The 23,770-nt window shown below is 45.6% G+C and overlaps 1 protein-coding gene across 1 annotated transcript in view; it reads left to right on the top strand.

Annotated features, from left to right (window-relative positions):
- Nucleotides 1-23,468, top strand: part of LOC311236990 (integrator complex subunit 5-like) — a gene marked incomplete at both ends in the record, with an annotated part of 42,387 nt that extends 18,919 nt beyond the window's left edge. Inside the window, 3 exons of the mRNA XM_084324799.1 lie at nt 4,689-5,690; nt 19,807-20,604; nt 22,812-23,468. Coding sequence (XP_084180925.1) covers nt 4,689-5,690; nt 19,807-20,604; nt 22,812-23,468 — 2,457 coding nt within the window. The remainder of the gene's footprint in view (nt 1-4,688; nt 5,691-19,806; nt 20,605-22,811) is intronic.
- Between the last annotated feature and the right edge of the window lie 302 nt (nt 23,469-23,770).

Raw genomic sequence — 23,770 nt, 5'->3', positions numbered from 1 at the left:
ATTCATGTCAAGACATTCCCCAAAATAAAAACGCTGGCAATATCTGTGCTAACAATGTTTGGCTCAACATACACCTGTGAATCCAGTTTCTCTCACATAAATGCCATTAAAACAAGCAACCGTGCCTCCTTGACAAATGAGCATTTGCATCACTGTTTGCGGGTAGCCCTCACTTCCTATGAACCCTCTTTCTCTGCCATTGCCCAGTCAAAGAAGTGCAATCGCTCTCATTAGATGTGTGTATGTAGGCTAGGCCTGTCTGCCCCCCACCCCCCTGATGTTTGAGAGTTAAGAGTGGACAATAAGTGCTAATAAGATGCTGTGATTTGCTGTTGTTGCACAGACATGAAGCACTTTTTCATAAGCTCAGCTGCACTATAAATGTGTTTTTTTGTTCAAGTGTTGATGTTAGAATGTTCAGATGCACATCATGCACTTGTTTGTTTTTTATTTTATTTTTATATTGAAATGTTGAAGAGGAGATGTTGCAGTTGTTGCAGTCATAAATGAAGCACTTTTTGCAGGAGATGTTGCAGATGTGGCACATAAATGAAGCACTTTTTTTGAAAAGTATACTACTTTTGCAATGTAGTTAAATTAAATAAAAGTTGTGAAAATGTGGTTGCGTGTTGTGTCAAGTGTACATATATTCATAGCACGGGGAGGCGCCGTGGCAGTCCGGCCCCTGGCCCCTTGGGTTTCTGACAATGTGGCCCCCTGAACAATTTAGTTGAATAGCCCTGATCTATTAGTTCAGTCTATAGGTAGAAGTTCTGTAACATAGTGGCTCCGCTCGGCGTCACTCATGCACTATCCTCGCATATGTGCACGCGCACTGAATAAAATTCCACAATGTACCTTTATCCCAGTATTCGTCTGACCACACCCCCTCGTTAGCTTACCTTCATAAGCAGGTGTGTGGTCACCTGCTCTCCTCCTTCTCGCTTTCACCACAAGGAAGTGCCTTCGGTAGATCCCACTTGACGTGATGTGATAGTAGGAGAAGAGTTGGAAAACAAGAGATACGTTGACATCATATCTTTATTTTCTCTCTCACTATTTTCGAGAAAATACGGCGATATTGTCTTCGTCACTGGAGTGTCTGGAAGATGGTGATCATTCTAAAAATTCTCCACCGGTTTTCGTATTGGGAGCACGCCGCTACATGCCTCCCAACTGCAGTCTTCCTTGCTGTGGCTGGTTGCGGTAAAACCTTTCAGCGACACAGCTGGACTGTAGGACGCACCGCTGTTGTGAGAAGCGGTGGGTTCCAGGTTGGTGAGTAGTGTTTTGCTTGCGAGCTCCACTTGTCTGTTAGTGCTATGGGGGCTAGTTGACAATGTTTGCGGAAACCGGCCCCAGATTAGGGTCCCTTGTTCAGCCTCTAGGCGACGACGGAGGACCTTGGTTTGAAGCCCATTATAGCAACTAGTGGGCCACGGCCAGTAAAACTGGTGATCCCAGGATCTCTGGACGCGTGGGTACTTCTCTGTCACCGTATAGGCCCTGTCTCATATGCAAATGAGAGTTTACCCTAAATGAGGAAATGTGAGCATGGTTGTTCGTTATCGGAAAATCCATGTTCAAGTCAGCTACAGCCCAGATGGGAATTGTGCTGGCTCCGCCGGATGTTGGTAAAATCACTGTTGTAAAACTGTGTTAAACATCTCGTTTCTCTTTTCTCTTAAAAGGTGAGGAGGGTTTCAGAACGGCGGCCTGTCTGAGTGTGACTTGTTGTATCGTTGTGTACGAGTTCAGGTGGTGGCTGCTTAGCTTGCGTGCTAGTTGTGGCCTACTGTGTTAGCCAGTCAGCTGTTAGCTGCGGCACTAGCTCGCTGTGTTTGCCAAGCCTGTTGTGTCACTAGGCTAGGTAACGTTAGCTTGCTGCTATCGGCCGAGAGCGGCCGTTAGCTTAATGCTACACTGTTGAACGTGCTGTGACGATAACATGTTTTTAACACTCTTGACTACGACGTCATCTTTGACAGAGGATGTTCGTCGAACCTGCCCTGAGCCAGGCCGGCGAGGACTGCGTCAACAAGGAGCACCGTAGCGGCGGGTTGGAGCAGCGAGCTGCCCGTGTCGTCAAACACAGGAGGCTGTGTTTACTTCGGTGCCATGTTAGAGACTGCAAATCGCTTGATCTGCGCTCCTGGTAGGCAAGGTCCTGACCAGACCTTGAACACTTCTTCTTGCTTTCCCTTCTAAATGTTTTGTACTGTAAATAACGATCGACTGGGATACATACTGTTGGTGCTTCCTTCTTTTCTATTGAGAAGAGTTGGAGTTAGGGAGCATCACACCCCTCTTGTCGTTCCCCTGGGCGCCTTGGGGATTCAATGACAGGTCTAAATAGCCTGTTCATTGATATGGTTGTGTCCCGACGCACGTATAGTGCTAGCTCGGGGTGTTCTGTAATCAGGCGACTGACTGGCACGCCTTGGTTGCTTGAGGTTAAAACGGCGTTTTTATAAAGCAACTGGGATGGAGGTTTTCCTCTTCCGACGACCTGTTTTGGTTGTCGACGGATTCTCGTTCATATCTGGGGGATGATGACGGAATGGATCTGAACATATGTAGAGGGGTCTCACGCCCTGGGGGTGGGCCACCGGGCGCGGTTCGCACCGAACGTCTGGGTGGCGCCTTCTTTTCATGTTTAAGATCAACACGTATATCTGCCCCTTCTCCTGGAGTAGGCATGTCGGCGTGGTTAGGGCACGGGACTGGTTCTGGTCACGCTGGTCCGGATCAGTTAAACCCGTTGTCCGCCGGGGATGCAGATCTGCTGTTCTGGTACCCTGAGGGACTTGGGCTTTTTCAGGGGGAAAAATGCCAGGTCGGTCCGGGTGTCACAGGGTTAAGCGCTATGGAGACCCTGGTTGGGTACATTTTGTACTCTGCACTGTCGTAATGGCTTACGGCCATGCCAACCTGTACACGCTCGATCTCGTCAGATCTCGGCCGCTACGCAGGTTGGTCCTGGTTAGTACTTGGTTGGGAGACCGCCTGGGAATACCAAGTACGGTGTGCTTGGGGCTGGTTCTCCATTCTTTTCGCTCCTCTCTCACACATGGCGAAGAGGGGCCTGTTGGGGTGGTCTTTGACCTCCTCTGGTGACCCTGTGCTTCCCGTATCGCCGGGCCCGGTCCGAAGTAATGTTTCGTCGACCCGTAGGCCTGGGTTAACCCTTTTTTGAAAACTGAAACACTTGTACTGCGGTATAGCCGGTGTGTACCCGCAGGTGTGTTTTGGAGTTTTTTCTTGAGGGGTTATAGGAACAGCCACCGCATTGGGTAACACCAAGGTGGTTGATTCCCTGGTGTGTTGGAGCAGTCAACTCCCGGGTTACCCGGTTGAGGGTGCCCCTGCACGTTCATGACGTCTGCCAATCGTGTCAGCCTTCTCTGCCTCAACCCCTCTGGGTGGGTTTTTTTTAAATGGAGGCTTGGTCATGCAACAACGCCAGCATACGCCCCTTCCGCCGGGGCGGCTGTTTTCAGCTGACTCCTTTGGCGCCTGTCTCGTCCGCAGTGCTCCAGGCTCAGGTTACAGCCTGTTGCCTGGTTTTTCCCCGGTGCGCTGCCTGCTTCCGTTGGTTAACCTTTTTTGTGTGCTTACGGCCATGCCGACTGCCTGTTCTGCAGGGTCAGTGTGCCAGGCGGTGTACTATTGGGGGGACAGGGCCCGCTCGGCTGAGGGGCCTTTGTCCGAATACGCTGGCGATGTGGGGGGCGGGGTCACTAAGTGCCCACCTGGTGGGGTCTTGATGCTGGCATCATGGACTTCTCCGGGCCCCCGTTCCAGGGGGTCCAGTCCCTTTGGTGGGTCTGGGCCTTCCTTCGCGCTCCGCTGCTACGGCCTTGCCACGGGGTTGGGTTTGCCCTTGACCCCGTGATTCTGGGGGCAGTAACGAGGTTGTTCCCTCCGTTCGTTCCCGGGTGGCATGCGGGTTGTGCGTGTGTGTAGTCGTGGGGTCAGGCCACGGTCTGCTCACCCTGTGCGTTGAGTTGCTTGAGTGCCTCTTCGCACGGTCGAGTCCGTCGCCCTCCCGGGAAACCTCCAATAGGGGGGGTGCCCTCCATTAGGGGGGGTCGGGGGGGCTCGGCCCTCCCTGTTCTGATGGTTGTGGGGGGCCTTCAGCGGGGTGTATTTGTCGGCCGGTGGCTCCCGCTCGGCCTCCCTTGTGCATGAGTGACGCCGAGCGGAGCCACTATGTTACAGAACGTTAGGTTATAACTATAACCAAGTTCTGTTAATAGTGGTGACGCTCGGCGTCCGACGCCGCTGCAACCCTTGATCTCACCTTGTGGTGAAAGCTTGGGAAGGAGGAGAGCAGGTGACCACACACCTGCTTATGAAGGTAAGCTAACGAGGGGTGTGGTCAGACGAATACTGGGATAAAGGTACATTGTGGAATTTTATTCAGTGCGCGTGCACATATGCGAGGATAGTGCATGAGTGACGCCGAGCGTCACCACTATTAACAGAACTTGGTTATAGTTATAACCTAACGTTCTCACTACCTTGTAGGTAGCGTCGGAGCTTGTTATCAATAGCTTGCTATTGATCATTTGAGGTCAATTATTGTGAAAAAAGGGGATAAACAAAGTTGTGTGACATTTTGTTTAAAGCGATTGTTTAAACTTTAAAGTGATTGCTGCGTGTGTGTGTGTGTGTGTGTTCCGCAGGAGGTGCACAGGGTGCTCTTGGAGTTCATCGCCTTCAAGCCACGCCCCTGGGCCCCCCTGTTGTCCGCCTGGGCCGTGGACCTGCTGGGCCAGCTGAGCAGCAAGCACGCCAGCCGCCGCATCGCGCCCCACTCCTCCAGCCTCAACGAGCTGCTGGACCTGTGGATGTCCTGCGCCGCCACGCGCTCCCTCATGGAGGTCTACTCCCAGTGCCTAGCGGCCATGCTGGCCTCATGCCCCGACGCCTGCGTGGACGACCTGCTGGACACCTCCGTGCGCCACGCGCCCCACTTCGACTGGGTGGTGGCGCACATCGGCTCCGCCTTCCCGGACACCATCATCAGCCTCGTGCTGGCGTGCGGCCTGAAGGACTTCCACACGCACGGCTCCAAGGAGGGCGGGGGGGGCACGGACGCGGGCAGCCGCATGCCGAAGATCGGCTCGGTGGTCGGCATCCTGGGCCACCTGTTGGCGCACCACTCGGACAGCATCCGCCGGGAGCTGCTGTGCATGTTCCAGAAGAGCCTGAGCCCCCCCGCCGGGCCGCTGTCCCCCTCCCTCTCCTCCTCCTCCTCGTCCTCCTGGGAGAACTCCCCCCAGCTGCGTCAGGCCGCCGTGCCCTTCCTCCTCCAGCTGGCGGCGCTGTCCCCCGCCCTGCTGGGCGACGTGTCGGCGAAGCTGGTGGAGCTCCTGCAGCCGCCCGCGCTCCTCCTGCTGCAGGCATCGCTGCAGGGCCTGTCCCAGGACGAGCTGGACAACATGCTGGGCCTGGCCGTGCACCTCATCAGCCAGAGCCCGGCGGGCGGTGCCCGGGTCCTCTGCTTCCTGGCCGACACGGCCACGCCTGCGTCCGTCATCACCTCGGGCCCCGCGCCCTCCTCCCCCCACGAGGGCGTGCGCCAGGCCTGCGACCGCCTGCTGCAGACGCTGCTGCTGCACCTCCACCAGCTGGTGTACAGCCGCTCGGACGGGGAGAGCACCCCCCACCACACCTCCTCCCAGGTAGGGATGCCCCCCCGAAACAACCCGGTACTAAACCGGTTATCGGTTACGGCTATCGGTAGTCTAGGAGCGGATTAGCTACGGAGCTAACGGAGTACCGTCCGTCTGCGACGCAACGGTGGCAGCAACACTGGACACGGAGTAACGTTAGCGTTATGTAGTACCGTCCGTCTGCGACGCAACGGTGGCAGCAACACTGGACACGGAGTAACGTTAGCGTTATGTCGAGTTCATACTACACTACGCGTATGAACTCGACATAACGTTAACATTACTCCGTTTCCATGAAGTGTTTAATTAGCAGCAATCTGTTGTTGATAATGTAACGTGAAACCGGAAACGCGAGGACAGGAAGCCATCATGAAATCGTTGTAGTCATATTGTAGTCTTTTAGTCTTTAGGGGGGAAAAATGTTAACTTAAGTTTTTATTTTCATTTTTTCAACAACATACATAGACAATACATTTCCACATACAAAATTATAAAGACTTATCAACAAGAAAAAAAAAAAAAACAGTGTGGCATGGGTCCTTCGGTCCATTCTATATTTGCATCCTTTATTTACATTTTTCATCATTTCCTTGTATCCTTTTCAATCCCCTGTGATGTCGTTCCTTCCCCTCCTATATTCTTCCCACTTTTCCCATTTCAATTCAAACTTCTCTTCTTGCAGCCTCAGCAGATGTGTGATTCTCTCAATTTCCTGTATCCCCTCTACTATCTCTATCCATTGGTCCTTCGTCAGCGCTTCTACCCTGTACCACAGTTTAGTTAAAGCTTTTTTGGCTGCCACTATTCCTTCCTGTGATAGGCTCCTCAGATACAACACTTGGCCTGCCTGGGGTATTTCGTATCCTATTATTTCATTTATTATCTCTCCTATCTCTTCCCAGTAGTGCCTTATTTTCTGACATCTCCAGAATATGTGTGGTTCGCTATTTCTTGTCCACACTCCCTCCAACATAGTCTCTTTGCTGGTGTGTAATTGCCCTGTATTTCTGGTGTTATAAAGAATCTAATTATGTTTTTCCACCCAAACTCCCTCCATATCCTTGATCCTGTGGTTGATTGTTGTGTCTTACATGTGTTATACCATTCCTCCTCTGTTATCTCTATTTCTAACTCTTTCTCCCACTTTTCTTTTATATACAATGTTGTATTTCCCTTACTGTCCATTATTGCCTGATATAGTGCTGATATAACCCTTCCCTTCCTTCGTATGATTTTACCATTATCTTAATTACCCCATTCTGTTCTTTGTCTCTGTCTTGCTTTATTTCCTTGTTATAGTAGTCTCTAATCTGTAAATATCTAAAGTGGTCTCTATTCTCTAGTCCGAATCTTTCTTTAAATTTTTGTAGAGTCTGCATCTCCCCTCCTTCTATCATTGTACATATTGCTGTTATCCCCCCCCCCCCGTTCCCATCTTTTGAACCCATGGTCGTCTATCCCTGGTTTGAATTTGTTGTTGTGTGTTATCCATCTCAGTATCTTGGATTATTTTTCTAGCTTGTATTTCTTTACTATTGTATATAATATTTTTATTTTTTTATATGAAACTACTGTATATTTGTATGTCTCTAAATGTTTTGATGAATTGAAAATGGAGGACCCTTATGTAAAAAAGCCAAAAGTCTTTTTCTGGTCTTCATCCTCCAGTCCACTGAGCTGTACTGTATTGTACCCATTCTGCAATCTGTTAATAAAGTTTTCAATCAATCAGACATATGTATAGAAAAGCTTTTATTATAACCATATAACAAAAAATTATATTATTGTTTATGAAAATGTTTTAGCCCTATGCTTGACTATTATTTTAGGCATGACAACAAATAAAATAATAATAATAAAATGAATAAATAAAATATTAAATAAATAAATAGGCTACACGTCTCTCTTTTTGTGTTACAAATTTAACCTAACAGACTAACTTGTCTTGCTCAAGACTTGTTTATGAGTTTTAATAAGAGAGCACTATCTCTCTCTCAACCAAAGCACCATTTTGATTGACAGTCGATTCTGCCAATTACGTCACACCGCTTACACCCGCCTCTGCTGTTCTTACCACCAATCTGCAAGCGCTTATTCGTTTTTTACTTCCGGGAAGTCCGCCATTGATTTACATGAGATCAACAACAAACCTAGCGGAGCTAATAACTTTAGCTCCTCGCCGGCCACGAGTAGGCTACCAGCGCTCCGCAGGATGACCAAACGAGGCATAATGATTTTACTGCAACGAATGTTATAATAAAAGCTTTTCTATACATTTGTCTGATTGAAAACTTTATTAACAGATTGCAGAATGGGTACAATTCAGTACGGGCTCTCTGAGCAAAGGAAGGAACTGAAATATGAATGACCAACAATGCTATCTGGTCGGGTAAATAATATGCTGATGTTGTTGAACATGTAACTATATAACGTTAATGCCACAAAACGAATGCCTTTGTTAATCATAAGTAACTTTGATGCAGTAGCGTGTGTGTGTGGGGGCGGCGTTGTGCAGGTTGCTTGACTAAAACTTTTTTCAAAGTTTTTAACGTGTGGACCAGATTCACGTGACACAAATTGAGGGATATTTATCGGCCACTGCCATCGGCAAATTTGAGCTTATCGGCCAACAGGCCGATGGCAGTCAACAAGGCACTTATCGGCCGATACCCAACCGATATATCGGTGCACCCCTAGTAGAGACTGAAATAGGTATAGTAACCTTGGTAATATGTTCATCTTAATGATTTCGATCCTTGAGCTGAAATCTAGGGGCATTACTGTCCATCTTTCTAGGTCTCTCTTAATTTTCTGATTGATCTCTGTATAGTTTACATCGTATAACCCCTCCATCCCTCTTGTAATGTTCACCCCTAGGTACTTGATCCTGTCCATGTCCCATTTAATTTTGTATTTTTCTTTGATCTCTATCGTTGGCGTGTAGTTCAGTGCTAAAGTCTGTATCTTCGTCACGTTGAGTCTATATCCTGAGTAGTATCCATATTCTGTCAGTAAATCCATCAGTGTCGGAAAGCTTGTGTCTGGTTGCCTCATACACTATCACGTCATCTGCGAACAGTCCCAATTTATGTTCTGTTCCCCTTATCTCCACCCCTTTGATGTCTTTGGTCTGTCTAATTAGTTGAGCCAGTGGTTCGATGAATACATCGAAGAGCGTCGGCGAAAGACAACAACCCTGTCTGGTAGCTCTCTCTAGTTTAATCCGGTCCGTCAAACTACCATTTACCTTAATCCTAGCCGTCGGTTCTTGATATAATGCCCTAATTGTTTTCATAGAGTTTTTGTCTAATCCAAATTTTTCCAATACTTTATCAGGGCTGTACGCTAAGCTTTTTCACTAGGGGCACACTTGCCCCTAAATGAGAAATTTATGGGCAAAAAATATTTTTTAGGGGCACATTTTTAAATAACAATTTTACCATTATTTATATCAATTGTTTTTGATTAAAAAAAATAAAAAATTTATTTTATATAATTTTTTTTTTTTATAAAATATATATATTATATAATCATACTTGTAGTTGTATTATCTGCGAGACATCGCCACCACGCAACAAGTCTAAATGCTCGCTATATGCAACCAGCTCCACTGTCTGTGTGTACTGAGTAGCCTCCAGCTACGGCCAGGATTCTCCGGAGCTGCAGCTGGGCCCTATACTGTAGCCTCCAGCTACGGCCAGGATTCTCCGGCGCTGCAGCTGGTCCCTATTGACTATATTCAGCGTGCCCTCAGCTCGAATACGCATCGACTCAGTGTTATAAGACATTGATATCAGGACGGAGCTATCTGAACTATTTAGTTTAATGGGACGTTTCGTTTTGAACAGTAAGCTAACGCAAGCTATCATGCACTACTAGACTTACTGGAGCATTTGTTGATAGCTATCAGTAGCTAGCCGGCTGGCAGGCTCACCGAGGTCCCAGTGTTTACAACAGCCACGGGTGCGAGAGGGCTGGAGGAGGAGCAGACGCCGCAGCTCGCTGATCATACCTGCTGAGTGCTCACTGCTCAGCTCGCGTGAGTGACGTCATCGCGTCATCACACGCCTTGGATAATTTAGGAGTGAAATGCGAATCCAAGGCTTGAAAGCACTACTCGCAAGCCCGCCCCCAGATAATATTTACCAATCGCAACGGCCAATTAAAGGGGCAATTCGCGACGATATCATCGCACTGTACAGCCCTGTTTATATAGAAATATCCAGCTTACACTGTCGAAAGCTTTTTCTGCATCTCTAGGTTAACTAATAATACTGCACTTCCTGTTTCCTTTTGTATCTCATCTACCACCTGCACTGTCTTCCTTATGTTATCCTGTGTCTGTCTTCCTTTAATGAATCCGGTCTGGTCTTTGTCTATTATATCTGTCATAAATGTCTCAAATCTTTTGGATATTATTAATGTATATGGATTGGACACAGGTCTGAAACTGCTACACAGTTCTCTATCTTTCACTTCTTTTGGAATTGTAGTAATTATGGCCTTTTTCCATGAAGGTGGCATTGTGCCTTTTTCCATTGTGTGTCTGAATGCTGCTTCTAATATGGGGCTCAGTTCCTGTCTAAATGTTTTGTAGAATTCCGAGGGGAACCCGTCGCTACCCGGTGACTTACTACTCTTTGCTTTACTGATCGCATTCCATACTTCCTGTTCTGTGATCTCTGCATTTAATATTTTGTTCTGTTCCTTCCCTATCGATGGTAGATCAAATTTTTCAAAATAATTCTCTCTCCTCTTCTCCTGCCGCTATCGGTTGTGTGTATAGTTTCTTATAATATTCTTCAAATGTCTTCTCTATTTCAACTGGTTCTCTCAGTATTTTGTTTGTGTTCGTGTCCCTTATTTTGTGTATTGTGTTCAGTTTTTGTTGTGTCCTGATTCGTCTAGCTAAAGGTCTGGTCGCTCTCGGTCCCCCTTCATAGTATGTCTGCTTCATGTATCTAGCTTTCTTCTCTATTTCTGTCAGCAGCTCTTTGTTTATCTTTCCTCTAACTTCCTTTACCTCCCTAAGTGTCTTTTGGTTCTTTGAGCTTTGGTGTTCTTTCTCTAATTCTTTCAGTTTCTTTATCAAGTTCTGGTATGTCTCTATTCTAGCCCTCTTGAGTAATGCCGTCTTTGCTATCAATTTTACCCGTATTACTACCTTTAGTGCATCCCATAAAATGTTTGAGTCTACCTCTCCGTTATCATTTTCTTCTGTGTCTAATTATGTCTTCCTTTACTTTATTAACCAAACCTTTGTTATTTAATAATCCTACATTCAGTCTCCAAACTGTATTTCTCCATCTACTTTTAAGATTCACTATTGAAGATATAATGTTTGTTTGCAAGGTTTGCTGGAGCCACTTCATCCAGAACGGCACACCCCGGTCAGAGAGCGGACGCAGACACAGAGAACAGTCCTTTCATATTTTATTAAGGATTCTGTTGAGTGATATCTCAAGAGTGCTTCCATCCAGGTCGTAGGGCTGGATGGAGCAATCAAAGATTGAGTGAGTGGTATTCTGCAACATATAAGCAGAACACAATAATTAACAGAGGTACATACTTATTAATCATAACCTGAACACACACAGCAAAAGATGCTATCTAGCATATTAGCATTGGCCGCATGGGCCAAACATAATGCACACAACTGAAAAGATGCTATCTAGCATATTAGCATCGGCCGCATGGACCAAACATAACAAGTAATCGGCAGAATGCACACAACTGAAAAGATGCCATCTAGCATATTAGCATTGGCCGCATGGACCAAACATAATGCACACAACTGAAAAGATGCTATCTAGCATATTAGCATCGGCCGCATGGACCAAACATAACAAGTAAATGGCAGAATGCAATGGCATCCAGACACAACTGAAGAGATGCTATAGCATTATTGGCATTAGCATAGCTCAATTAGCAGCATGAATTAACACAACGTAGCAAACCAAATCATAGTCACACATGCATGTCACAGCATCTCAACACATAAGGCAGGCTACATATGACATGTATCTATCATTACCATAGGCACTATATTTGTAGGCTATTGTTGACTTACTTAGTTCATGAACGCACTCTCTCACTGGGAAAGCAGACAGCAATGGAACACATGGGCGGCAAGATGGCCGCTGTATTTAAACCCATTAGGACCCCTGGGCTGTCCAGAGAGATGCCAGACTATAAATAATAGGACCCCTGGGCCATCAAAGAAGTGCCTGACTGGAAATAACAATACACAGCATAACAAATAATGGGGAATTTACAACATTCACTGTCAGATATATTGCGCTGTGGTCTGATATGTCACCCCTATCCTGCATTCTTCTACCCTGTATCTGTCCCCTGTTGTCATGAGAAAATAGTCTATCCTTGAATATGTTGTGTGTGGATGTGAATAATGTGTGTACTCTATCTAGTGTGTGCATTGCTCTCCATATGTCCATGATTCCTAATTCTGCCATTTGTATATTCATATATTTGCTAATGTTTGTCCTCCATTTCTTTGTGCTTGTCGTGTCTATGTCATAGTTCAGTAAGCGTCTTTGAGCACCTGGAAAAGCGCTATATAAAATAGATGTATTATTATTATTATTATTACATTGAAATCACCTGTACAGATCAGGACCCCCTCCCCTTCCAACGCTATGATATCAAAGATCGTTTCAAATAGATATTTCTCACTGTCTGGTGGAGGAGCATATACATTCACTAGTGTTACCATTTGACCTTCTATTTTCCCCTTGACCATTACATACCTCCCCTCTTTATACCTTATTTCCCTGATCATTTCAAACTTCACTGTGTTCTTAATTAGTATAGCTACTCTTTTTTTTTTGTACTTTTTTTTTTGTACTCTTTTTTTAAACAAACACATAAACAAACATGACAACATAAAATTAGATATACAAGCATTAATTAACAGTGCACATCCAATGAAATCACCATTTAGATAAATGTCTTATACAAGATATACACCTAACACCTGCTATCTAATACCCTACATACATATGCTCCTGCTCGCTACCCCCCCCCCCCCCCCCCCCCCCCCCCCGGACCTCCCATTGGAAATTCCACCCATTATCATTCGCTCCTAACCAGGCATTACCATTATATGCTAGTTTTTATTCTCTCCACCACTTCTAACCACATTGTCATTTTGGATTCATTGAGACCCAAAATTCTTGCTGTAGATATTTCTAGATAAATCACATCGAGATATGTAAGAATCCAGACCTTCCGGCACATTTTTTCCGGTTGAAACCATCGTGATGCTATCAGCTTTTTAGCCACTGTGATACCAGATAAAGCCAATCTCTTTAGCTGTATGGGTACTGCACACTCAAAAACATCATTCAGCAGTAATACAGAGGGGTGTACAGGTATATTCAGAGTTAAGAGATTTGATAATTGCTGGGTCACTTCTTTCCAGAATATCTTAACTGGTGGGCAGTCCCAGTACATGTCCCAGTCCCAGTACAATAAATGTCCCCATTTGTACATAAGGAGCATTTGGAGTCTTGTTTAAGACCCATTCTGTTCAGTCTTATAGGGGTCAAGTATGTCCTATGAATATAGTTAAGATTGATTTGTTGATGGTCCGGGTTCCTTGATGCAAGTCAAACATTTGCCCAGGCTTCTTGCCAATCAAAATCTATCTCCAGGTCTGGTATATCCCTCCTCCAGACTGATTCTAGGTGGAGGATTTCATACGAGGACGTTAGTAATTGAGAATTTGTGGTATCTGTGGTGTACAATTGGTATCCTTAATGGAACACCGTGAGCCTTCAAACATAACAATAACTGTGCGTAAAAATAATATGTAGAACCGGTGAGCTACTCCTCTTCTAAGGTTCTGTTTAAAAGAACTATAGAACAGATTTTCATACCCGAATCTCTTCAGCTTTTCATGTTCTTGTGATATTAGATGTGTTTCTTGTAAGAAGATGACCTGCGCCTCCTCTTTCTTAAGTTTCGTCATCACCTTAGTCCTCTTGATCGGATTATTCATACCATTCACATTTAACGACATCATTTTTATACCCTTAACTTGTGTAATTTCTTTTCCAATTGTTTTCCCGTTCTACCCATGTCACATAAAATAATACTTGTGGTTGTAGCCTCTGCTATCTCCGTCTGATTTACATACATATAACCATAATAAACATTAACATCCACATTTACACTTGGAACTTCCATGGCAGTTGAGGGTCTCATTCGTACCCCTCCTTCCCCCGCTGGTGGGTGGGGAGTAGTGGCTCTCCTAGTGAGAGGGCTCCCCCTAGTGGCTAAAAAAAGCGCACTATATATGTCTAACTCTTTCTGTGTGCGACCTCCGAGCTCCTGGTCATAAGCTCTGTATTAGTCACTTTCATGTTCCTGTTTAATTGTGTTATGCGACATGTGTACTCCTGTGTTCCTTTAATGTCTGTCTCAATATATCTCTTGAATCCACATGTCCTTTTTTATCACTTTCGGTATAATTATCTCGCATGTGCTTTATCATCTTCCTCCTGCATAAGTATTTTTCATGTTTTCACTTTCTTGTATTGTGTGCGTCATATGTATATCAGTCTAATGTGTCTTGAATCTCCATGCCCTTCTTTCTAATTTTTGGTTTAATTATCTCGTATGTACTTTACCATCTTCTCATTGCATCAGTCCTTCTCATGTATACATTAACCTGTATTGTGCGTGTATTGTACTTATCCTCCCTTGGATCACCGTGTCCCCTCTCGTCTCCTCTCTGCCCCCCTTCTCCGTGTCTTTGCGTCCTCCTTCTCAGTTGATCTGCTTTGAATCGATTCAGATCCCCTTCACCTTCCCATTCTCCTCGCCTCCTCCTCGTCCCCCGCCGACCCTGTTCCATCTCCTCGCCCTCTCCAGCCTCTGTAACAGCGTCGGCCCCTTCTCTTCTCCTCCCGGCACCTTCCATCCTCTCCGGTTCATGTCCCTCGCCGCCTCCCGCACGTCGTTGTACACCTTTGCGCCTTCATTCCAATGGACCTTCAGCGTGGTCATTGGCGATTGAAATCTGATTCCTCCTTCCTTCAGAGTTTTTTCTATCTGAACGTAGCTCTGTTGCATAATCATGGTCGAAGGTTACTCTTTCCCTCCACCTCCATCCTCTTCTGCCAGGCTGCTCTAAGAATGTTCTCCTTGACCTCGAATTCCAAGAAGTTGACTATAACTGCTCTCGGTGGCTTGTCCAACCGCGGCTTCGGCGCCAGTGTCCTGTGTGCTCTTTGAATCCCTGTCTTGTCGAGGGCTGTCATCTTCAATTCTCTTCGAATTAGGCTGTCCACAAATTTGATCATCGAGTCTCCTTCCATCCCCTCTTTCTGTCCCCATATTCGTATGTTGTTTCTCCTCGACCTCCCCTCCAAGTCCATTAACTTTTCTCTCAACATGTTCTGTTGTTCGAGCGTCGCCTTTAGAATATCATGCATTTCTGTATTCTATTCTTCCGTTTCAGCCGTCCTTTCTTCCAACATCTTTATGTCTTTCTCTTGTTCCTGTATTTTTCCATCCATTGCCTCGAGTCCTTTATCCATTTCCCCTCTGAGCTCGTCCTGTCCCCTCTTCAACTCTTCCCTTAATCCATCGATGTTGCTTTGGATATTCTGCGTGCTCGCCTGGTTAGCCATTGCGTTAGCTTCAGTGTTAATTTTGTTGACTAAATTGATGACGAAAGATGTTCGTCAACGAAGGTTTTTTTCATGACGACAACGTGACGTCACTTTATTGAAGACCATGTCACGCTAACGAGACTAAATAGTTTATTAAATATCGTTGACCACAACTGACGACACAAAAATGTAATTTTATAAAAACCAGGATGAAAATTTCTCTTCATGTATATTGATATTATTGACTAAAACAAGACGAGACAAAATAATTATAACTTTTCTTAATGCCATCGTCCCGAGTAGAGCAGTGTGACGGGGAGCTATGTTATTAGCATTAGCTGGAGCTATTTGAAAAGCTAGTTTTAGCTTAACCTTACCTTGGCTAAAGATGGGACTATTCATAATCCAGCTGCAGACCTGCAAGCAAAGTACAGCAAGTTGGCAAAGGAGTATTCCAAGGTAAATCACTTTTTCACCACTAACATTACATTGTTTGTATTTCCATCTAGCTCGCGTTAGCTAGTGGCTAAGCTAGCTCACGCTAACATAACGATCGACCTCTCGCACACAATTAATGACATAATGCAGACAGCCATACCCGTGACAATGTTTAGCTTTTAGTGCCAAATGATAAGAGTCTGAGGCGGAGTCTCAAAAGAGAATGTTGAATATTTATTTTGCATTAAAAATCACAACAGAGCCTCTGCTACTAGCCAACCTAAACGGAGCCTTCTGGATAGGAAGTGCGCAACAACGTGTAACGTCCGTGCGGAACCAATGTACCAACAACCATTCCGTGGGTGAACTCATTGAGCTTAGTTGTGAATTAATTATTAGTGCTGTCAGGCGATTAAAAAAATTAATCTAATAAATTACAGGATTTGTAATTAATTAATCTAATTAATCGCATTTTAATTGCATAACCATTTTATGCCTGATATTCTATATTCTATAATCATATTTCAAATTGCATGTGTCCGGATGGCAGAATTCAGTACTGTATCTACAAAACCTTCTGTTTAATCATCTTCCATCTATTAATTTGCTTAGATTTTTCAGGTCTGGTCAATTTGAGCATGGTGTTATTCACAGTCAAAGATAAAAAAAAATGTATTGATATTCTCATTTGGTTCATTACAATTTACTCAAAATAAAAATGTCATTCAATCAATCACCGCGCAGATTGACACCAAGAACATGAAATTGGACCATATTAAAAAAAAAATCTGTAAATGTGTATTCTACATTATTATGGAATGAATGAGATAAAAAAAACTTTTCTTTTTTTTTCTTTTTTTTTGTAATAAATTTTCATAACGCAATAATTTGCTGTGTAATTAATTAATCAAATTAACGAGATAAACTGACAGCCCTATTAATTATACTAATACTAATCTATACAATCACCTGTTGTTGAATAAATACCATTACTTTCTAGTTATTACTAAAAAAAACAGTATATATAAAACAGTAGCTGTAAAAAAAGAAAAGAAAGAAAAGTTTTATAATTTACATAATATAATTTTTTTTTATGTATGCACTGGTATCGGATCAGTATAACCAGACCTAGACCACCTCTAACTCTAACCCCTAACCAGACCTAGACCACCTCTAACTTGAACCCCTAAGTTAGGGTTGTGACTTAGAGGTGGTCTAGGTCCGGATAGGGGTTAAGAGTTGGTCTAGCCCTTTACATCCATCTATCTAAATAATAATAATAAATTATAATGAATGCTTAACTACCCCTAAGTTACCCTAACCAGACCTAGACCACCTCTAACCACTAACCAGACCTATTCCATGTGGCACTTTAACACTGACCTCAGAATGTGATTTTATATAATGTTTTTATGCAAGCAGATTGCAATCAGTGTGTACTACTACTAGTACTACTGTGTGTTCTGTTTACTTAGTTTACAGTATCCTGTTATAGAATAAACCGCTGCCAGACACAGCAGAGAGAGAGAGGACAGACATGACAGAGAGGAAGGACACAGCAGAGAGAGGACAGACATGGCAGAGAGAAAGGAAAGACACAGCAAACAGAAGACAGACAGAGTTCAACGTTGTCTTTCTGGTCAGAAACAACGTCACCACATCCGTAATGCTCTCTTTGATGCATACATTGGACCATGTCTACACCAACATATACTGTAGGAGCAACAATATATTGGACCATGTCTACACCAACATATAATGTAGGAGCAACAATACATTGGACCATGTCTACACCAACATATAATGTAGGAGCAACAATACATTGGACCATGTCTACACCAACATATACTGTAGGAGCAACAATACATTGGACCATGTCTACACCAATATATACTGTAGGAGCAACAATACATTGGACCATGTCTACACCAACATATACTGTAGGAGCAACAATACATTGGACCATGTCTACACCAACATATACTGTAGGAGCAACAATACATTGGACCATGTCTACACCATCATATACTGTAGGAGCAACAATACATTGGACCATGTCTACACCAACATATATACTTCCTGTGTATCACTTGTGCCGCCGACTCAGATTCCCCTAGGTTAAAAAAAAAATACGCAATTTAAATCAGAAAATGTTCCATGTTGACTATTTCTGACAAGTTTTTTTCCATTAACTAAAATAGACAAAAATGTCATCTGTTTTCGTCGACTAAAAATCTAGACTAAAACAAAAAAGCCAAAATTGAGACAAAAACTGACTAAGACTAAAATGCTCAGACCTTTAGTTGACTAAAACTGACTAAACGAAAAATAAATGAAGATGACTAAATATTAGGGATGCACCGAAATTTCGGTGGCCGAAAACTTTCGGCCGAAAATGGCCAAAGATGGCCTTTCGGCTTTCGGCCGAAAGAGTTTTTTCACCGAAAATATGTCACAGAAACAGAAACAACCTGTAACCTAACGCGTGTTGTTGTGATGATGTCGCGCTGTCGGGAGTCGCGCTGTTTCTATGTAAACTCTGCGCGCAACGCGTCCAATAAATACGTCTTTAACATGCTTTTATATCCTTATTTACTATATGCCCGTCGCGGTTAATCACCGAGTGATCTAATATGCATATTATTCAGAGCGAGAGGGGGGGGGGGATTGTGTTTCTCACATTGACGCTGTCTGTCTGTCGCGCGTCTACTGTGCCAAGTCAAGCGAGCACATTCAGCTGGGGACTAGAAAGGTGCGCTCAGTAAAGCACAGATGTCCGCTGCGGCAGCCAGAGAAAAGATGGAATTAATGTACTGTATGCATTCAGAAGTGCTGAATAAATGTTTTATGGACCCATAATAGTGATTATTTATTATTTAAGTTAAGTTTTGCCATAATCATATATTTTTCCATAATCATAATGTTCCACAACATTGGTAAAAAAAATCTATTCTATGAATCATTTTCGGCCTTTCGGCTTTCGGTTTTCGGCCAACTGTTTTCTATTTTCAGTATCGGTTTCGGCCAAGAATTTCCCATTCGGTGCATCCCTACTAAATATGATAAAAACGAAAAAGGAGCACTTGACACGTGACTAAGACTAAAACTAAAATGAAAATAGCTGCCAAAATTAACACTGGTTAGCTTGTATGCTATTTTTTAGCTCTTGATTAGCTGTCGCGTTAGCCTGTTGGTTAGTCAATGTGCCAGCTTGTATGTTCTGCGTGTTGGTTTGTATGCTATTTTGTATAGCTTGGATAGCTTTTGCGTTAGCCTGTATGTCAGCCCGTAGTTCTTGTACGCTGGCTATCATGGTCGCTTGTATCTTCGCTACCCAGGCGGGCTCCACGTTCTCCACGCCTCTTGTCTACCTGAGTCACACTCGCCTGAGTTATCTCTGCCGCCATTTCCTCGTGTCGAGATATTTCCTCCGTGTTTGTACGTCCTCCGGGGTCCTCTTTCTCTCGCTCTTTCTCGTGGTCATCCTTCCTTTTCTCTTATATCTTTGAGTTATCACTTTTTATTTTGTTTTAGACAGTTTTAGACTGTTTTACTTGATTCTTTCGATGTTGTTTGACCGGGAGCTCTTTCAATGGTCGACTACCCACACATCTCCAAACCGGAAGTCTCCGTCGTTTAGTCTTATTAACTAAAAGATTTTAACAAAATAAAAAGCAGCAGCACTATTGGATAACGTGAGTCATGTTTGCTATGTATTTCTTTCTTTAGGGGAGTAGGACATTTTGTTTCACATGATGTCGCATGATGTTTTATAGATGGCTAGGTTAAACACAGGTTTTTGTTTTTAAGAGAGGGGGATTTGATTTGATTTGATTGAAGTTTATTTCAAATATGCAACACAACAAACAAACATCAAGTACAGATATAGCCTTAAGCCGTTCAAATAATAAATGTATACATATTTTTTTTAAATAATAATAATCTAAAAGAACCGATAAGAGTATCGATAAAGTACCGAACCGTTAAGCAGTATTGATAAAGAGTAGTAGTGTCGATAAGATCCTAACGATGCCCACCCCTCCTCCCAGGCGCAGCATGTGGTGCCCTTCCTGGAGGAGCTGCAGGGCCACGTGGGGGAGCTGTGCGCCAAGACGCTGCGGCTGGAGAGGAAGTGCCACCTCTGGTTCCACCAGCTGCTCTGCCTGCTGTCGGTGTACGGGGGCCTCAGCGTGGCCACGGAGGCCCTCTGCCAGCTGCTGACGCAGGCCCGCAACCCGGAGGAGCTGGCGCTGGCCTGGCAGCTCCACACCCTGTTGTCCGCCAGCCTGCCGGACCTGGTGCCGGACGCCATAATGCGCATCGTGGCCCAGATCAAAACGTACAACACGGCGCCACGCACGCTGCTGCTCAACCTGGCGGCGGCCGTGCAGAGCCGCGACGAGGAGCAGGGGGCCGGCGGCGCCCAGTCCTCCATGGCGCTGCAGGTGGGCGCGGCCGTATCGGTGCACCTCCACGACTTCTGCCCGCTCCTGATGCACGACGACGCGGCCGTGTCGCACGCCGCCGCCCGCCTCCTCTCCTGCAGCCCGCTGCCGCGCAACCTCTCCGCCCCGCACCTCCTGCTGCTCGCCCACACGGCCATCGCCCACTTCTTCCTGTCGCTGCCGCGGCGGGGGAAGGGGGGGGACAGCCAGCAGGCGAGCGAGGCGGTGAGCTGCTCGGTGCTGCTGCTGTCGCACCTGGCCGCCTTCTCCTCAATCGGCCTGAACATATTGCTGGAGCAGCTGGTGGAGTGCGCGCTGCACCAGGGCATCGCCCACCTGTTCGGGGGCCGGCTGCCCGGGGGCCGGCTGGCCGACATGGAGGAGGGGGTTACCCACTCCCAGGTGAGGATTATTACACCCAGCAGGGGAGGATTATTACACCCAGCAGGAGTTATCCAGGGGAGGATTATTACACCCAGCAGGGGAGGATTATTACACCCAGCAGGAGTTATCCAGGGGAGGATTATTACACCCAGCAGGGGAGGATTATTACACCCAGCAGGGGAGGATTATTACACCCAGCAGGGGTTATCCAGGGGAGGATTATTACACCCAGCAGGGTAGGATTATTACACCCAGCAGGAGTTATCCAGGGGAGGATTATTACACCCAGCAGGGTAGGATTATTACACCCAGCAGGAGTTATCCAGGGGAGCATTATTACACCCAGCAGGAGTTATCCAGGGGAGGATTATTACACCCAGCAGGAGTTATCCAGGTGAGGATTATTACACCCAGCAGGAGTTATCCAGGGGAGCATTATTACACCCAGCAGGAGTTATCCAGGTGAGGATTATTACACCCAGCAGGAGTTATCCAGGGGAGGATTATTACACCCAGCAGGAGTTATCCAGGTGAGGATTATTACACCCAGCAGGAGTTATCCAGGGGAGCATTATTACACCCAGCAGGAGTTATCCAGGTGAGGATTATTACACCCAGCAGGAGTTATCCAGGGGAGGATTATTACACCCAGCAGGAGTTATCCAGGTGAGGATTATTACACCCAGCAGGAGTTATCCAGGTGAGGATTATTACACCCAGCAGGAGTTATCCAGGGGAGCATTATTACACCCAGCAGGAGTTATCCAGGGGAGCATTATTACACCCAGCAGGAGTTATCCAGGTGAGGATTATTACACCCAGCAGGAGTTATCCAGGGGAGCATTATTACACCCAGCAGGAGTTATCCAGGGGAGGATTAAGGATCTGCACATCGCTGTCCGAGGTGCTGAAACGGAACTTGGGGATTCACCACTGACAGTCACCTTGCTCACAACCCCCGGCTGGTTCCAAATTAGACCCATCCAGTGTTTCCCCTAATTAGGACCGCCGCTGCTATGAACTAGACTATTAAAAAAATAAAAAATAAAAAAATACAAATAATTTTTATTTTTTATTTTTTATCATTTTCATTTTGGCTGTGGGGGTGCTTAATGTAAAATACTGACCTGAGGAAAAGGCTGCAGGGAGAAAGCACTGCAGTCTAGTCGATTTTGTGTTTTGAGCACAAAGTTCATCATAGCCTCTTTATTTTGCTCTCAAAGTGCACCAGATTGATGCATTTAACTTTAAAATGTAAAAATAAAAAAAAATAAAAAGTTAAATGTAGACGTGTGTTCTGTAGGTGATAGACTGAGCTCCTTACAGACTAACTCTAGACACAGCAGGTGTTCTGTAGGTGATAAAGACTGAGCTCCTTACAGACTAACTCTAGACACAGCAGGCCAGGTATGCAAGTTCTTAATTATATTTGCTGCATTTCTTGTCTGTAAAACATCTTTGGAGTAAAAACGATTCACGATGAGTTGAGAAAGTTCCAATGAGTTTATTTTTCATTTAGAAATCACTCTTTTAAAAAGTCTTACATTCATAATTCTCAATTGAAGGCCTTAAAAGGTATTAAAAAGGCATAGAATTTTATTTGCATAAGGTATAAAGTTTTGTCGGGATATTAAATAATATTGAATATATGAAATGTTTGCGGGGCTACCGCGTCTGCCGAGCGGCGAGCGCTTGTCTGGAACGCCTGATCATTTAAACTGCCAACGTGCAGCCGCCAGGTCAGTGTTTTTGTTGTTGCTACTTGCTACTAGTATGGTCGTGAAATTGGTATTAAACTTTGCTCTTAGTGGTATTAAAAAAAGGTCTTAAAAAGTCAATAATTGAACTTGTTGAAACCGGCAAAAAGGTTTTTGAGTAAACCAGACCAGTAGACCTATTATTTCAATATAGTAAACCTATATTCAGATTCATGATTTCTCTTCAGGAATGTGTGTAAATAAATACACCTAATAACTTATGGTCTTCATCATGTCTCTCTGTTTCTCCCCCCCCCACCTCTCTCTCTCTCTCTCCCTCTGTCTGTCTATCTCTCTACCTCCCCCCTTTCTCTACTTCTCTCTACCCCCCTCTTTCTCTCTCTCTCTCTCTTTTTCTCTCCTCTCGCTCTTTCTGTCTCTTCTCTCTCCCCCCTCTCATCTCTCTCGTTCTCTCCTCTCCTTTCTCTCTGTTTCTCAACCCCCCCGCCCCCCCCCCCCCCCTCTCAGAACGTCCAGACTCTCATGGCCGTGATGGTCCAGTGCTGCAGCACCACCTCCGAGGCGGCCCAGGTGGTGGCGATGGCGCTGCTGGAGAACATCTGGCCCGAGGTGGCCAACAGGGAGCTGCCGTGGCCGCCGGTGAGCCATGCACGCACCACGGTGGAGCGCGACCTCCGCGTCCGCCGCTGCTTCGAGGACCACCCGAAGCTGATCTTCCCGCTGCTGCAGGTGGTGGCCGCCGGGCGCCCGGCCCTCTGCTGCTGCTCCGCGCTGCTGCGGGAGCTGCTGGCCACGCTGCTGGCCCACTGGGAGGCCTCGCGGGAGGCCTCGGCCCTGGACTCGCCCTGGGACCTGCAGGCCTCCTGCCTCCTGGTGTCCTGCATGGGCGAGGGCCAGCTGCTGCCGCCGGTGCTGGCCAACGTGCACGAGATCTTCCCCCACATCGCGCCCTACGAGGTGCGCCTGCTGCTGCTGGCCGTCTGGGAGTACGTGCATGACAACGGCCCCATGCCCGAGAAGTTCGTGTTGTGCGCCGAGACGGGCGTGTTCTGCCGGGACTTCTCGCGGGAAGGGGACGTGGCGCGCTACGTGGATCTCATCCACCGCATCCTAACCAATCACATAGACCAACTGGGGCACATGTTCGAGCGCTTCAAGCACTGAGGGGGGGGGGGACGCGTTGCTTTTCATTGTGTGGACGTCAGAGGTGTTTTCACTGTTGTTCACTTCTATATCCCAAGTACGGCTCTGTCTACGTTTTGTACCATATTTTTAGACTTGATTATTTTCTAACTAGTTGTTTCAAGTGACTTTGAGTACAAAAATAAACGAGACAGGAGTATTAAAATGTTTGATTACACCATGTGGCCTCTGCTTCCTGTTTCCCTTCCTCTGCTTCCTGTTTCCCTTCCTCTGCTTCCTATTTCCCTTCCTCTGCTTCCTGTTTCCCTTCCTCTGCTTCCTGT

Source organism: Notolepis coatsorum (genome assembly GCF_963971535.1).
Source record: "Notolepis coatsorum genome assembly, chromosome: 11".
Lineage (NCBI taxonomy): Eukaryota > Metazoa > Chordata > Actinopteri > Aulopiformes > Paralepididae > Notolepis > Notolepis coatsorum.
Note: the sequence above shows the minus strand (reverse complement) of the source record. Positions and strands in the feature narration are given on the sequence as shown.